The sequence below is a fragment of the Bufo gargarizans genome, chromosome 4 (genome assembly GCF_014858855.1).
Source record: "Bufo gargarizans isolate SCDJY-AF-19 chromosome 4, ASM1485885v1, whole genome shotgun sequence".
Lineage (NCBI taxonomy): Eukaryota > Metazoa > Chordata > Amphibia > Anura > Bufonidae > Bufo > Bufo gargarizans.
Window position 1 is genome coordinate 96,733,940 of NC_058083.1, and position 15,433 is coordinate 96,749,372.

General features: G+C 45.2%; 2 protein-coding genes across 5 annotated transcripts in view; one reads left to right on the plus strand and one right to left on the minus strand.

Moving 5' to 3' along the window:
* WDR53 (WD repeat domain 53) overlaps positions 1-1,068 on the minus strand; it is a 19,924-nt gene extending 18,856 nt beyond the window's left edge. Inside the window, exon 1 of one of the 3 annotated variants that reach the window (XM_044289333.1) lies at positions 933-1,068. The gene's annotated coding sequence lies outside the window, so the exon portion shown is untranslated. Of the gene's footprint in view, positions 1-259; positions 457-932 lie in introns of those variants that run through there. The other 2 variants (XM_044289331.1, XM_044289332.1) reach the window with 2 other exon arrangements.
* FBXO45 (F-box protein 45) lies at positions 675-12,788 on the plus strand. Of its 2 annotated transcripts, none has more exons than XM_044289335.1 (3): positions 675-1,094; positions 7,159-7,515; positions 9,346-12,788. In XM_044289335.1, exons 1-3 carry the CDS (start codon positions 819-821, stop codon positions 9,529-9,531), a joined length of 819 nt encoding a protein of 272 aa, XP_044145270.1. In that variant the 5' UTR covers positions 675-818; the 3' UTR covers positions 9,532-12,788. The 2 variants fall into 2 exon arrangements, with proteins under 2 accessions (XP_044145270.1, XP_044145269.1); XM_044289334.1 differs by having other exon boundaries at positions 688-1,100; positions 9,346-11,289.
* The last annotated feature ends 2,645 nt before the right edge of the window (positions 12,789-15,433 follow it).

Consider the following 15,433-nt stretch of genomic DNA (forward strand, 5'->3'; position numbering starts at 1 on the left):
ATGACAACGCCCCCGTTGCTCTTAGAGGCTCATTTGTATATAGTTAAACATCATCTTTCTCAGCAATGCGGGCACATATGAACATGGGACCAACACAGATGCCTTCAGCTGCCAAGTGCACATGTAACAGGTCAGCCGGTGTCATAGGTACAAATCTGCTGACAGATGCCCTTTAAAGGGGAGTAGAATATTGCCCAATACCCAGCAGCGCCTCACATACAGGGTGTATACCAGACAAGCAGTGCATCCCTCCTATTACCACTCAAGCCAGCCAAGAACTACAAGTCCCAGCATGCATTGCCCCTCTGAACCAGAATTGCCAGGGTTCTTCCACCTGAGGTTAGCGCTGCGGACAAGTAAACACAGTCCAGAAGACTCGCACGCCTCGCTCTCCAGAATTAATGGCGTCTTCCCCTCTCACACATGTGCTGCTTAACCCCATTGGCCACATTCTTTCCGCATAAGTAAAAGGAACGCTCTGATTGGTTAAAAGATCGACACTCCCCCGTAGTAAGGTGTGGCTACCCATGCGAGGCGCAGGCGCGGTAGAGCCTTTTGTTGCGATTGGGCCGCACACTGTCATAAGGAGGCCGGATCGGTCGCTGGTTGGTCACTGAGCTGCGCCGCCAAGGGTTGCAGGGTGACAAGCAGAGCGCCGCTAGTAGCTGCCATCCGATTGGATCGCCCGCTAGTTATGCTCGTAGACGCGAGCGCTGATTGGCTAGTGATTACGTGATGCAGCAGGATGTTGCTTGGCGCTAGGTGATGAGGGAGTGTGGAGGGGCTTGAGTCGCCGGTAACCGGGAGATAGGGAGGGTATGGCGGCGGCTGCCGCCGCTCCCTCTGCGGCTCCCGCTGTGCCTCCTCCACCGCCTCCTGCTTCGGGCTCAGGAAGATTACCAAGCCGTGTGCTGGAGCTGGTATTCTCCTACCTGGAGCTGTCAGACCTCCGGAGCTGCGGCCTGGTGTGTAAGCATTGGCATCGCTGCCTGCACGGGGACGAGAATAACGACGTGTGGAGGAGCCTGTGCCTGCGGACGGTCAGCGAGGAAGCCCAGCGCACCGACGTGCTCTGCAACCTGCCCACGTACAAGGCGAGGGTGAGAGCGGGCTCCGGCACTTCATTCATTCTATGGGCGAGGCTTGCTGCGGGCTCGACCAATCAGATCACGGCTCTTGTTATCTAAAGGCAGATGGGAAAATGCAAGCAGCGTGCTGATTGGTTGCGCTGAGCTTCTCCGTTGCATCAGTTGTCTCTATAGAGCAGAAGGTGGAGGTGACCCCTGTCCAGCCTCTGGTTATGGATCCACTCAGTCTGTAGGTTACCTCAGGCCCTTAGTGAGGAGGATTCTAATACCCTGGGGTCATGTGTGAACGTTTTTATGATTTATTTTTATTTATTTTGTCACATGAGCCATTTGTTGCAACATGTCACATTTTTCACACTAGTGTTATTCTTTCCGGTATTGGGTTCTGTCACGGGCTCTATACCGGAAACAAGCGCTTCAGTTTTATCCTAATGCATACTGAATGGAGAGCAATCCGCTCAGTATGCATCAGGATGTCTTCAGTTCAGTCCCTTTACGGTATTTGGCCGGAGAACATACCACAGCATGCTGCGGTAGTTTCTCCGGCCAAAATTCTGTGACACTTGCCGAATGCGGCATTAATTCCCATTGGAATGTATTAGTGCCAGATCTGGTACCAAGTGTTCCAGAAAACCGCATGCGCAGACCTTTAAAAAATGCAAAAAAATAAATACCGGATCCGTTTTTCTGTTTGACACCTGAGACTGATCTGGAATTTCAATGCATTTGTCAGAATCATCTGGATCCGTATGCAAACGGATATAATTTGTAGACTGATTTTCCGGATCCGCCAGACAGTTCAGTTGACGAAGCTGCCTGCCGGATCCTCGCAACGCAAGTGTGAAAGTAGCCTTAGTCATAGAGGGAGATTATGAAAATGGTGTAAAGCAAATTCGGTTTAGTTGCCCATAGCAACCAATCAGATAGCACTTTTCATTTTACTGCTCCTTAAGAAAATGGTTGCTATGGGCAACTAAGCCAGTTTTTCACTCTTATAGAAATCTATTAGGGTGAATAGGGCTTTACACTGTCCCTGCTGAGCTATGCCTCGGCTTATCATGGCAGCCATGGATGGCTTTTGTAGCATCCTGGCTGCCATGGTAACCGATCGGAGCCCCGCAATTTCACTGCTGGGGCTCCGATCTGAAGCTGCCACAAATGGAAATGCTGAGGAGCGGGAGGGGAACCTGCGGCCACTAGACCACCAATGAAGATAATACTGAAGAGGGAGGGGGGGGGGACTGTTCGCCAATGCATATAATTAACCTTTTAATCAAACGTACATGGCAGGAGTCGATCCAAAAGGGGATTTAAACCAGACTCTGTAGCCCTAAGTGGCTGATAACTGAGAACACTAGATTTAATTCAGTAGCACTACAGATCCCAGCACCCTCTGTAGTGTTGGGTGCAGCAGTTATGGTCACGCTTATAGCTATAATTGCTTCCCTCTACTTTTTGTTGCCCATGCGCCTTCCGTTCAACCAGTCCTTTCTTATTTCAGTAAAGGGAGGAGATCAGCGGCTGCTTGGCAGCCCCAACACCGCTTATGCCGAAAGAAGAACTGAGATCGGGCAGATTTATATCAGTCCCTATAGACACTACATTAATGCAATCCTTAGTTGACGAAAAGATTTCACGTAAACTGGGAAATAAGCGCCTACGTGGAGCTCTCATCAGCTGCAGAGTTACCAGTTCCCAGGCTCTTCTTTCCAAGATGGCCGCACCTCCTCTCAGATTATCTGACCCATACTGTGCGTTTGGTAGGTCCAGACACTTCCTGCTGCCTTCGGACTGGCCAGCGCTGCCCACGTGAGATCAGGGCTGGACAAGTAGGAAGCATCTCGGACTATCAATGCACGGTGTGCACCAGTCTGAGAAGAGGAGCCCGGGAATAAGGAGGTCACCAGGTAATCTAAGAATCGGACGTGTACGGTCCGTGGTCTCCATAGATTGCACAGCAGACTCCTTGACTTTAGGTCTCATGCACATCACACTTTTTTTTTTTTTTTTTTTTCCCCCTCCTCCGCATCCTATCCGTATGTCCATGCCACAAAAAATCTAGAGAGCACTCAGCGTGTCCTGTTCCTGTCCGTTTTACAGTAAAGAATAGGCATTTTGATAATGTGGCCCATGGGAACTGCGGGATACAAACAGCCAGTATCTGTATCTTGCAGATCTGTGGTGTAAGGCCCCTTTCCCACGAGCGAGCTTTCCACGCGGGCGCAATGCGTGAGGTGGACACACGGCACCCGCACTGAACCCTGACCGAGTCATTTCAATGGGTCTGTGTACATGAGCGTTTTTTCACGCATCACTTCTGCATTGCGTGAAAATCGCTGCATGTTCCATATTCAGTGTTTTTCACGCAACTCTGGCCCCATAGAAGTGAATGGGGCTTCACTGAAAATCGCATCCGCAAGTAAGTGCGGATGAGATGCATTTTTCACAGATGGTTGCTAAGAAATGTTTGTAAACCTTCTGTTTTTTTATTTTTATTGTGTGCGAAATTGCAGGCAAAACTGAATGAACTTGCGAAATCGCACATCTGGACCTAATCCGTATCGCTCGTCTGCAAAGGGCCTAATACTTACGACGGTCGTGTGCATATGAGGCCTTAGGCCTCTTTCACACAGGCGTTGCGGAATAATGTGCTGGTGCGTTACGGGAACACGCCAGATTTTTCTGCGCAAGTGCAAAACATTGTAATGCGTTTTTAGACTCGTGTGAGAAAAATCGCGCATGTTCACAGAAGTTTGGGCTTGGGATCGGTGTTCTGTAGATTGTATTATTTTCCCTTATAACATGGTTATAAAGGAAAATAATAGCATTCTGAATACAGAATGCATAGTAAAACAGTGCTGGAGGGGTTAAAAAATAAAATTTAACTCCCCTTAATTGCGAAGCCGGCATCTCCTTCTGTCTTCATCTTAGCTGTGTGGAGGAACAGAACCTGTGGTGACGTCGCTCAGGTCATCACATGATCCATCTAATGATCTCTTACCATGGTGATGACCGGAGTGACGTCACCACAGGTCCTGTTCCTCCACACAGCTAATTAATCTTCGCGATTAAGGGGAGTTAAATTTTATTTTATTTTTTTAACCCCTCCAGCACTGTTTTACTATGCATTCTGTATTCAGAATGCTATTATTTTCCCTTATACCCATGTTATAAGGGAAAATAATAATGATCGGGTCTCCATCCCGATCGTCTCCTAGCAACCGTGCTTGAAAATCGCACCGCATCCGCACTTGCTTGCGGATGCTTGCGATTTTCACGCAACCCCATTCATTTCTATGGGGCCTGCGTTACGTGAAAAACGCACAAAATAGAGCATGCTGCGATTTTCACGCAACGCATAAGTGATGCGTAAAAATCACAGCTCATGTGAACAGCCCCATTGAAATGAATGGGTCGGGATTCAGTGCGGGTGCAATGCGTTCAACTCACGCATGGCATCCGCGCGGAATACTCGCCCGTGTGAAAGGGGCCTTAACGTGTGTATTTTCAGACCATGGTGACTCCACAGAAGCTTGCCCTATTTAACCCCTGGCCTATTTTGGGCCTTAAAAGGGTTTTCCAGGACTTTAATACCGATAACCTATCCTCAGAATAGGTCAGCAGTGTCTGGTGGGGGTCTGACACCCAGGACCCCCGCCGAGCAACAGTTTGAGAAGGCAGCGTAGCTTGCTGTAGTACCGCAGCCTTCGCACAGCGCCGTACATTGTTTAGCGGTTGTGCTTGGTATCACGCTCGGCCCCTTTCACTTCTTTGAGGCTGAGCTGCCCCTAGGCCACGTGACTGATGAACATGTCCCTGTCCTAGGGAAAGCCAAGAGAAGTCTGCGGTGCTACTGCCTTCTCAAACAGCTGATTGGCAGGGGCCCCGGGTGTCGAAGCCCCGCTGATGATCTATGCTGAGGTATAGGTATTCTAGTATATCCTGAGGTATCAGTATTGGTCTCAGCAAACCTTTTTAAGGGGGTTCTCTGCTTATCCTATATTGATGGCCTATCCTCAGGCTAGGTCATAAATATTAGCTTGCCGATCAGCTGTAGGAAGAGGTTGAGGGGGGCATCAAATTGAAGTGAATGGGACGGCAAAGTTGTAGTTACACCTCCCCACCGCTATGATGTAGACGACGAGCATGCAAACTGCTGATATTGACGACCTATCCTGAGGAGAGGTCTTCAATACAGGATAAGAGAAGAACACCTTTAAAGGGGTTGTCTCACTTCAGAAAATGGCATTTTTCATGTAGAGAAAGTTAATACAAGGCTCTTACTAATGTGTTGTGATTCTCCATATTGGCTCTTTTCCATCACATTATGCACTGCTCGTTTCCATGGTTACAACCACTGCAGCGCAGATACCAGGTTGCCAGGATAGGAGCTACTGCGCATGCGTGCCTATGCGCACTACCAGCTACCGGAGAGGCTGGCACTTTTTCCTATAGTGTGCAAGCACGACCACTGCTGCTGGATTACAGGGTGGTTGTAACCTCTGGATATGAGCAGTGTAACGTGATGGAAAAATGAATCCAGCCAGCAAAGGAGGCAATATGGACAATCACAATACATTAGTAAGTGCCTTGTATTAACTTTCTCTACATGATAGATGCCATTTGCTAAAGTGAGACAACTCCTTTAATGATGAGCCATTTTATTTTATTTTTTGTAAGAGCTATAACTTCTTTATTTATTTTTTTGTGAGGGTGATGGGGAAAAACAGCAAAACTGCCACTGGTTTTTAAGCTCAAAATTTTGCTGTATTAGTTTTTCGGCATAAATAACATCACTTTACCCTGTGATATTACAGAGGTCCCAAACACAAAAATGTTTTTGCATTGCTCCATCTCAAGACTGCATTTGGTCATTGCTAAGTGGTTAAAGTCTTCAGTCCATGAAAACCACGGACACAATGCGGATGCCATCTGTGTTTGGTCCGTGCTTTTTGTTGACCATTGCTAGGAGATGCAATGGAAATTCATCTTCAGCCTAGCAGTGTATATGGAACACGGATTACACATGGATCCTTCATGGACATCTTCACAGATGGAACTGCTGACCATCTTGTCATGGTTTTGTTTTTCCTGAATTTGGGGGGGGGGGGGGGAGACTACTTTAAAACTGTTTTCTGGGAGTTAGAGATTGATATCCTATCCTCCTCGGGATGGGTCATAAACATCTGATCTATTGGGGTCTGTTAACTCCCAGCACCCCCGCTGATCAGCTGTTTGAATGGATGCAGCACTCGCTTCTTCACAATGTAGCAAGCACAGTGCCATACATTGTATAATAGCATTGCTTGGTATTCCAGCCCATGCCCATTAAAGGGGTATTCTGGTTTATGTTAAGTTAACCCTCTTCCACAGGATAGGTGATCACTATTAGATCGGTGGAGGTCCTTCGATCTCAAGAATGGGGACCCAGTACCCCGTAGAGCCGCATGAACAAAGTGGCCACTCGGGCATACGTGCAGCTGCTCCATTCATTTTTATGTACGTTTTGAAGACTGCAGAGTGCTGTACTCGGTTGTCTTCAGAACTCCCATAGAAATGAATGGAGCTGCTGAACACATGCCTGCTTGGCTGCTCTGTTCATTTCAGGGGGTTCAATGGGGTACAGGTTCCCCGTTCTCTTGTGGGAGCCCTACTACTGGGACACCCATCGATCTAATGGTTATTACTTATCCTGTAGGTAGGTGATGAGGTAATATAACTGGAATACCCTTTTAGGCCACATGACCAATGAATGTGACATCACTGGCCCAGGATGATTCCATGGATCTTGGTTCAGTGCTGCAGTCTCTTCAAACAGCTGACCAGCAGGAAAGCCTCAGGTCTGATCCCGATCAGATGTTGTTGACCTATCTTAAGGATGGGCCATCAATCTCTAACTTCCAGAAGATCCTTTAGCTGACCATTCCATACTAGAAGGCTCTGTCAAGGAAGAGCTCTTTGGCTGTACTTTCTGTTATCTTTAAGTGTGGCATAGTTTTGGTTTTCTGTGAACTTGAATACCGTGTATCGAGAAATCTATATCTGAGCATCAATATCTTTCTTTCAACAGGTCCGAGCCATCCAGCATGGATTCAGCTCCAATGACTGCTCTAGGAATGTGTACATCAAGAAGAATGGTTTTACTCTGCATCGGAATCCAATTGCTCAGAGCACTGATGGGGCACGCACCAAAATTGGCTTTAGCGAGGGGCGTCATGCCTGGGAAGTATGGTGGGAAGGTCCGCTTGGCACAGTGGCAGTAATTGGTATTGCGACAAAACGGGCTCCCATGCAGTGCCAGGGTTATGTGGCGCTCCTTGGCAGTGATGACCAGAGTTGGGGCTGGAACCTAGTTGATAATAATCTGTTGCACAATGGAGAAGTGAATGGAAGTTTTCCTCAGTGCAATAATGCCCCCAAGTATCAGGTAAATACAAGCTATCATTCTTTGTGTTTTCTGAAGAGCTCCACCTAAAGAGCACATGAGACCTCAGTCTTGTGGCAAAAGCAAAACTGCCTCTAAAGGAGTAGAATTATCCATTGACCATCTGCTCAGTCAGGAGAATACAGGCTACTGTAAGGAAACCTGATGGTGATGGGTAGGCTATGTCCTCAGTCAAGATTTAGGCACGGATTCTACACCTTAAATAGTCACTAACTTTTCACACAACGTTGCATAAGTAACCAGTGAGACATGTCTAGTTGTGTTATCAGATCTGTATCCGCCCCCCCCCCCCCCCCCTCCAGCTTCTAATTGCTTTCCACTTTGAAAAACGCCTCTCATATCACACATGTCAATGCAAGTCTATGGAGAGGGGAGGGGGAGAAGTGAGCAGGAGATGGGTACAAAGAGAGACTGCACAGCTACAGAGGGAGGTCAGAGTTGAGCACAAGTGCTATGTTCACAAGCATGCAGGTCAGTACTTCTCTGTACTGTCCTCCATTATCCTAGGGCTGCTTCTGAGTGAGTAAGAGAAGGTTAGGAAGGAGATTCTCTACTTTCTGTGTGGCAGTGGGTAGCAGCTAGTCTCCACTCGCCATGTGAAAGAACTGCAAACCAGATATTCAGCATGTACAGAGGAAACCTGCTAAAAATGCCAGATACGTATTCTAATGGCCAGAAAGTGTTATTCTTCTTGTACACACACTGGACTATTGATAAATGCAAAGTTTGTTGAACGGTTGACGCTTTAGGGAGGGCCCATCAGCAGAATGAACCATATTAAACCAGGTATGCACCAGTATGAAGAAAATGTGATAAGCCATTCTGGGGATATCTTGGTCTAAATCCATATGCAAATCAGGCTTTCTTTACACGGAGGGGTAAGCCCAGACCTCTTGGTGCACCACAGCTCTTCTGCTTTCTGGACTTGGTATGCGCCCCCTTCCCTTGAGTGACAGGTCCAGACATCTTCATAGTGCTGTTTCCTGTAATCCCGCGCATGCGCTGTTGCTTCTACAATCGGTGTATAAGCAGTATGTCTCGCTTTGGTTCCCCCACAGCTGAGATGTTTCCTGTACATGCGCCATGGAGAGTGACATCATTGCTGCATGAGCAGTAAACACTTTGGTGCATTATTATATGGCCAGGCCATAGAACAATGTGGATTTCTGGCTCTGTCACTCGAGGGCAGTGGTGGAGAACCAGTGGCACTCTAAGCCCTCTCTGTGGGCACAAGCACCCTGGAAAAAGTCTATGGTGTACCAATATGTCTTAGACGCAGGGCGTGCTATGAACAGCGCTGCAGCGCACTGAATGTAGGCAGGATATTATAGGTAAATGATAAAGTACATGGAAGATATACTATACTGGACTGGAGTGTTCAGGTTACATTGCCTTGTTGGCACTTTGCGATAGTTTGGGCACTCTCTAAACTGTTCGCCACCACTGCCCTAGGGGATTTTAACATGCCATCATCTAATTGCTTCACCCAGAGACTGCAATGATTTACCATATACTTGTCCTTGGATAATGTCTGGTATTGTAGTTAAGCTCTCTTGAAGTCAATGGAGCTGAACTGTAATACTACAGACCTCCTGTGGACAGGTATGGCGCTGTTTTTAGAAGTTTTAGTAATCCTGGACGACCATTTTCACAACCATGTCAATTGAAAGGCTTCTCTTGTGTAGTTGTTGCATGGCTGGGGCTACACACACAGCGCGAGTTTGACTTTTACCCTTGATGTTGCTATGTGTAGCTGCGGCCTCATCATCTTGACCTATACTCAATATGTATTTGTTTCTCTTTCCATTGCAGATAGGTGAAAGGATCAGAGTCATCTTGGATATGGAAGACAAGACCTTGGCCTTTGAGCGCGGCTATGAGTTTTTAGGAGTGGCATTTAGGGGACTTCCAAAGACCTGTCTATATCCAGCAGTTTCAGCCGTCTATGGAAACACAGAAGTGACATTGGTCTACTTAGGGAAGCCACTGGATGGGTGATGCATCTCCAGAAGTTGGCTGTGGCCAGACAGGAGGGGCTGTGCATGCAATGGAGCAGAAGGCACAACCTGCTCTGCGGGTACCCACAGGACAGAAGTGACCAGGGGATCATCCTCCTTACGTTCCAGCTAATCTCCTGTGATCGCTGAGTCTGTGGGTTGTTGCTGTGTGTATGGCGATTATGGGTTTATTTTTTATCCCAGTTGTTGTTGTGTCGGTTTGGTGATTGTGCAATGGAAACCAGTGTCTTTAGCTAATGGATGCAGAGATGAGGGGAGCAAAGTATATCGCCCCTTCTTTCCGGAGAGGGACTTTTTTATGGTGTTGTATGGTCTCTCCATTTATTATGCCCTAGCCGTAGTATCTGGCATAAGGGTATATGATGGGTTTTATCCATGCCTCTCTTTTTAAGCCTTCATTACTTGGTATCTCTAGGGTACTTTTTATTTTATTTTATTTTTCTCCGATGGCTCACTCAGGTCTTATTATTTTTTTATATATTATTTTTTTTTAATTAAAGGGAAGGTATGATTTTTAACATTTTATCACTGACTATTTGAAATGATTTTTAAGGAACATTCCAGGCGACTGTCAGTGTTATGTAGAATGCAAGGTCTGGGGGAGGTCAGGCATTCATCACCCCTTGCACCAGGCATAACACAGTGTATCTGTTTTTGCCCCGCATGTTCCTTTTAATGCATGCCACATGTAAAGTACAGCTTGAAGAAGAATGCATTTTAACTGTTACAGCGGTATGTTGGGACTATTTGGTTAACTAGATCAGACAGAAGGATTGTAAAAGGATTTTTTAATTTTTTTTCTTGGTAATCTAAATCACTGCCTTTAGTAATCTCTACAATTATGTAAAATCATAACTGTCATGATCGAGAGTCTTTCTGCCATGGAGACTATTATAATCTACATTGTGTTTTTCTTGACCGCCCATTGTGGATATGCCCTGGAAACTGTTATCTGGCAATGATATCATTGGATGGGTTGTGTATTTCTACTGGGTGGCTCATAAGCAGTGTTTCCTAACACCGTTGTTCAAGACTTGGAATATTATAAAGTCTTAGGTTTATATGTATATATTTTGCAGCAAGAAATGGCATTAATCCATGTCTTTATTTCCTGACAATCGCACATTGGTGTACGGCCGGTGTCCACCTCTGCAATCTATTAATTTGTCCATTGCAACCAAAATAAAAATGAGGCGACTTTTACAAATCTTGATTATCCTCCCATCTTGCGTATACAGCTCTTAAGCAGGCCATGCACTTCCAGTAGCCCCCCCTCCCCCCAATACCCATGCAGGGATAACAGGGGGTAAGCAACTGCCAGACACCTCTGGTAGTGACTTATCTTCCCTAACAACAAAAGGATTTGGGAATGTTGAAATCCAAAATGCCATACATGCTGGCTGGCGGCCAGAACAAAAACTGCTGCATGCAATGGTTTTTGTCAGGCCGAAGCCTGGCACTTGGGCTAGAAAGCAGCCAGATCACTGCTGGATCCCATTGTAGTCAATAGGGATTTGCCAGTGATCACAGCATCCAGAGGTTGCTGTTCAGACACACCTGAGCATATGTCCTTCATAGGTTGGCCAGACATCCGGCTTTCTGACGCCCTGTCCTCCGTTTGGTGCAGGGCCTGTATGAACGCAGGTATGTCCTTTTTAACAGCTTGGACCGCAGCACTGTGCTGTCTGAGCCTGAGCTGCAAAGATGGTCACCCTCCCACCCCTCGCAGCTGACCCGAAGTCTATATATTATTATTTATTTATTCTTCTCTAATCTCCGTTGGCTGCGGTGGGCAGGGAGGGGTTTCATGGCCTAACGGAGTCAGGGCGTGGCTTAGCGAAGGTGGGGTTGTTAAGTCTGGCTTTTGATGGTGGTCTGAATGGCCACCCTAGTCCTTCAGGAGATTTGAGCTACTTTAATCTTTTTTTCCCCACAAAAATCAGAAAGAGGGGAGCGAGGTGCACAGGGAATGCCCACTGAGCTCTGAACTTGCAGCTTGACAAGCAGGTGTCTTAATGAAAGCTGGTTTTGACAAAGGCAAAACTGATCTTGACCGTCAGCCTTTTTGTTGAGCTTGCATTGGATAGCTTAGATTTTCCTATGCTCGTTTGGTGACACTAAACCTAGAAATTAATGCTAAAAGCAAACAAACATAGCTGCCTGACAATTTGGCAGCCGGCGCCATTTTCTGCAGGATCCTGAAACAAAACAATTGTGCACAAAACACGAGGGTTGATCTCCTGCTGATCTGTTCAGTGTTCCTCTAATGGACGAGGCTGAACAGTCTTTGACTATTACAGATAGGGCTCCTGCTGTAGCCAGTTGTCTTGCATCCTTACACAGGACGGTAAGGAGGGGGGGAGGGACATAGAAAATATTTCATCTTATTTTTTTTTATAATTTTTTTGCTTTTAATTGTAATACGAGACAGAAAAGGATCTAAAGAGAAAGCAGTGCATTGTCTGTGTTCCTTTTAAATGGGCGGTCCAGGAATAGAAACCCTGTTGCTTTCTTTAAAAAATAAAATAAAAATCTTCTTCCCACAGGTTGTGTATGGTATAGCAGCCCTGCTTCATTAGCTTTTGTAGAGCTGGCCTGCAATACCATACACAATCTGTGGGCAGGTGTGGTACTGCTCCTGGAAGGAAGCAGGTATGCAATTCTAATCCTGAACAACCCCTTTAAAGGCTATGTCTTCCCTCATTATTTTTTTTATTCTTATTCTTTCCTTGAAAATGAAGCAACTTTGCATTATGTTTTAATGATAAATGTGCTACAGATTGGTTTCTACAGCTTGTATTTATCTCCATAGTAACAGACAACAAACATACTCTGTGTAGTCAGATCCTAAAGTCCTGTTTATTTTTCTTTGTCGTCTTCTGTGCTTGGACTTTTCGGTGCAAGAAGCTCGCTGAGTGTGGCAGTTGGTGTTCCTGTTCTGAACTCCGCTCCTCTGACAGGATAGCAGTCACTGTGCGTTAATGGCCTTTGGGGCTAGCTGGATATCTGCTTTGGGCAAGAACCTGTTTATAATTGTAAGAAGTATTTAAATAATTATATAAAAGCCACCCATGAAACCATGGGACCAGCTTCAATGCTTGTGTTGCCTGCATCCTGGTAACTTGTGGGATTTACACCCTGTCCCCTGCAATTTAAAATATTTTATTCAACCTTCATCCCAAATGGTTTTAATAGTATTCAGTTTTCAAGGATATTCAGGGAACGTCCCATGGACCGTAAGGGTACTTTCACACCAGCGTTAAAGTTTTCCTGTATTGAGTCCCGTCCTAGGGGCTCAATACCGGGGGGGGAACGCATCAGTTTTGTCCTAATGTATTCTGATTGGAGAGCAATCCATTCAGTATGCATCAGGATGTCTTCCGTTCCGTCCCTTTTACGGTATTTGGCCGGAAAAAATATTGCAGCATGCTGCGATTTTTCTCTGGCCAAAATTCTGGAACACTTGCCGGATTTGGCATTAATTTCTATTGAAATATATCAATGCCGGATCCGGTACCAAGTGTTCAGGAAGTTGACGGATCCGGTTTTCCGGTCTGCACATGCACAGACCTTAAAAAATTTGAAAAGAATAAATACCGGATCCGTTTTTCTGGATGACACCGGAGAGACTGATCCGGGATTTCAATGCATTTTTTCAGACGGATCCGGAAATTAATGATATCCGTTTGCATACAGATTTCCGGATCTGGCAGACAGTTCCGGCAATGGAACTGCCTGCTGGAATCAAACAACGCTAGTGTGAAACTACTACCCTAAATTAAATGCAGGCTTGTTGCTGATTTGCCATGGTTTCACCCTGTGCATTGTAAAGGGTGAAATCTGTGGTGAAAGGCTTCTTGCACACGAACGTGTGCTGACCGTGCCTGTGCTGTGGACCGCAAATTGCGGTCTGCAATGCACGGCACCGGCCGCGGTGGGCCAGCCGCATGTGGATCGCGACCCCGTTCACTTGAATGGGGTTCACGATCTGTCTGTTCTGCAAAAAGATAGGACAAGTTTTATCTTTTTGCGCAATGGAAGCACAAGACTGCACTCCGTAGTGGTTCCGTAGGGTTTCGTTCCGTGCTTCTGTTCTGCATCTCCGGATTTGCGGACCCGTTAAAGTAAATGGGTCCGCATCCGTGATGAGGAATGCTCATGGAACGGTGCCCGTGTATTGCAGACCCGCCGTATGCGGGCCGCAATATGGCCACGGGGGACACACGATCGTGTGCAAGAGGCCTAAGGCTGGGTTCACATCATCTTTGTATGCCTCAGACAGATACCACACTGGTGTGTTTAAAACTTTTGACGAATGCCACTGCATGGTATCTGTCTAAAGCATCTGTTATATGTTAAATGTATGACAAGAAACTTGATGTGAACCCAGCCTAAAACTCCCACTGCCGGGCAATTTCCATTGCAGATATTTTTCTGCAGCATGCAGATGGGATTTTTATGTTCCTTTGCTTCTACTGTAAACACTGCGGCAGAAGATCCGGGCATATGCATAGTTTGAGTAGTTGTCTAGTAGCCCATTGAAATGGTTGGCTAACCGAGGTTCCTGGATATTGAAAGAAGGTACAAAGAGTGCTACCTTGTTCCTCAGATAACAGGGAATGTCTCATCAGAAACTGACATTGTTTAACATAAAAACTTGATTTGGCCCTTTCAGGACCCTGCCATTTTTCACCTTTCTGCCATTTTTAGCAAATCTGACATGTCACTTTATGTGGTAATAACTTTAAAACTCCTTTACTTATCCAGGCCATTCTGAGATTTTCTCGTCACATATTGTACTTCATGACAGTGGTAAAATGGAGTCAAAAATTTGATTTTTATTAATAAAAAAAAAAGAATTTACCAAAAATTGCGAAAAATTTGCTAATTTCTAAATTTAAATTTCTCTACTTTTATAACAGATAGTAATAACTCCAAAAATAGTTGCTACTTTACATTCCCCATATGTCTACTTCATGTTTGGATCATTTTGTAAATGACCTTTTCTTTTTTTGGGGGACGTTACAAGGCTTAGAAGTTTAGAAGCAAATCTTGACATTTTTCAGAATTTCCAAAACCTACTTTTTAAGGACCAGTTCAAGTCTAAAGTCACTTTGTGAGGCTTACATAATAGAAACCACCCCAATTTTAGAAACTACATCCCTCAAGGTATTCAAAACTGATTTTACAAACAACGTTAACCCTTTAGGTGTTCCACAAGAATTAATGGAAAATGGATATGGAATTTCAGAATTTAAATTTTTGGCAGATTTTCAGTTTTAATATATTTTTTTTCCCCACTAACAAAGCAAGGGTTAACAGCCAAACAAAACGCTATTGCCCTGATTCTGTAGTCTACAGAAACACCCCATATGTGGTCGTAAACTGCTGTACAGGCACACGGCATTGTGCAGAAGGAAAGGAACGCCATGTGGTTTTTGGAAAGCAGATTTCACTGGGATAATTTTAAGCTGCCATGTCACATTTGAAGACCCCTGATGTATCCCTAGAGTAGAAACTCCAAAAAAAACGGACCCAATTTTGCAAACTACAGTATGAGTTTGCTGTTTTGTTGGTACTATTTTAGGGTACATATGATTTTTGGTTGCTCTATATTACTTTTCTTTTTTTGAGGCAAGATTAAAAAAAAATGGCTGTTTTGGCCCATTTTTTATTTACAATGTTCATCTGACAGTTTAGGTCATGTGATATTTTTATAGAGCAGGTCGTTATGCGATACCTAATATGTCAACTTTTTTTATGTAAGTTTTACACTAAAATTTTTGAAACCGAAAAAATCATGTTTAGTGTCTCCATAGTCTCAAAGCTTTTTTTTTTTTTTTTTTTTTTTATTTTTCTTCTTTACGGTGTTCACCCGAGAG

Coding starts and splice junctions, on each gene's coding strand:
- FBXO45 (XM_044289334.1), top strand. CDS start 819: ATGGCGGCGGCTGCCGCCGCTCCCTCTGCGGCTCCCGCTGTGCCTCCT. Junction 1,101..7,158: donor TGCCCACGTACAAGGCGAGG/GTGAGAGCGGGC, acceptor TTCTTTCAACAG/GTCCGAGCCATCCAGCATGG. Junction 7,516..9,345: donor ATAATGCCCCCAAGTATCAG/GTAAATACAAGC, acceptor TTTCCATTGCAG/ATAGGTGAAAGGATCAGAGT.